Genomic DNA, 1530 nt, shown 5'->3' on the forward strand with positions numbered 1-1530 from the left:
TATATATATATCAGCCATCATATTACACTCACCTTTGACGATGACAAAAAACGATTACTACACACAAGCAGATAATGAAACTAAACTTACTTATATATTGTCTCAAATGGGTGCATTAAAATAGACTGGTACAGTCACATGTTAAAACTTTGGCAGAGGCAAAAGGCAGCCTCATATTGGTTCAACTGGTATTGGTTCATAGTGGCTTATTCTTTGTTTTCGTGCATGTCAATTTCACGAAACCATTAAAACGGCACAGTAAAAATGTCAAATTCGAGCACGAATCATTCTGTATCGTTTCAAAATCATTATGGGATATTAAAGTGTTCATTAAACTACAGTGTCACATTTAACGTACCCTTGAAAATGACCGAGAATGAGCACTGTAAAACCCTTTATGGACACCATCGACACGTCAATGTTAGAACAGTAGTCATTTAAGGTGGAACAATAAGTGGCAGTAACTAGCTAAAAAGGAACTGCAACGCCTCACGAATCACCTTTTGAGATATAGCAAGGTGTTACTAGAATTGCCCGATTGATGATATTCGCGTTTTGATTGGCAAATGATTGAAAACGATCGTGTGTGATCCTCGTGTGATGAGATCTGCACGTTGCTAATTCCTGCCATGTGCTTCTCCATTATGTTTCCAAATGCTGGTGCCCTGTTTGCAGTTTATTGTCGGTGTCGAAATAAATTAGTAAATTAACTTAACAAAGTGGCTGGAAACCAGAGAACAGCTGAAGTTAAATTTACTATACAGCTGTAAGAACTCTGCTAACTTAGCGACTACATAATATCAAATACTTTCTACTGAAAACATATTTATCAAAGACTCACCAACTGAACGATACCCCAATACAGCAATCTTTCTGTATTTCGGTTGAGGCATTATTTGAGAATAACCTTTGAACGTCGAAACCAAAGAACTGGGAGCTAAGAAAGAAATAGTTTATCAAACATTAGCGGTCTATCACGTGATAACAACAAACTTTTCCACGCCCTCCAGAAAGACCTTCATCATTGTTTCTGTCGCATAAAATAAAACTTTACGGTTTGTGTACGTCGTACAGTCAAAAATATTTTTTCTTTGGAAGTAAAACTTTAAGTATACAGTGACGTCTTAAAACTACGACGAATGAACCTAAAATGCTTATTCACTGCAGTAGCGCGTCTTCTACTTCTAGGTTATATTGCGGTTGGCAAACCAACTGTTGGTGCATTTCGCCACCTACTGGGACGGAGTGTTAAGCGTTACTGTAGAAGGGGAAAAAAGAAAAAAAAGCTATATTCTGTAATGCAAAGTTATTTATTTAATATATATATATAAATTAATAATGTCTACCGGGTCCACATGTCATGCAAAATATAATTACAGGGTTGCAAATAAGCATTATAAGTTTTAAATAAAATAAGCATAAGTTTTAACAACAAAAATAATAATAACCAGTTTCTGGCACTGTTGGATCATTTATTTATTTATTTTCTTTACTTACAAATGACAACATGACATGTAAAGGCCAAGTATG

At 35.4% G+C, this 1530-nt stretch overlaps 1 protein-coding gene across 1 annotated transcript in view; it reads right to left on the reverse strand.

The window, feature by feature from the left end:
• Positions 1-1192, reverse strand: part of LOC107569465 (GTP-binding protein Rheb-like) — a 6571-nt gene extending 5379 nt beyond the window's left edge. The window contains exon 1 of the mRNA XM_016255566.1: positions 842-1192. Coding sequence (XP_016111052.1) covers positions 842-893 — 52 coding nt within the window. The 5' untranslated portion in view covers positions 894-1192. The remainder of the gene's footprint in view (positions 1-841) is intronic.
• Positions 1193-1530: the final 338 nt, after the last annotated feature.

This window comes from Sinocyclocheilus grahami, unplaced genomic scaffold, assembly GCF_001515645.1.
Source record: "Sinocyclocheilus grahami isolate Dianchi unplaced genomic scaffold, SAMN03320097.WGS_v1.1 scaffold1347.1, whole genome shotgun sequence".
NCBI lineage: Eukaryota > Metazoa > Chordata > Actinopteri > Cypriniformes > Cyprinidae > Sinocyclocheilus > Sinocyclocheilus grahami.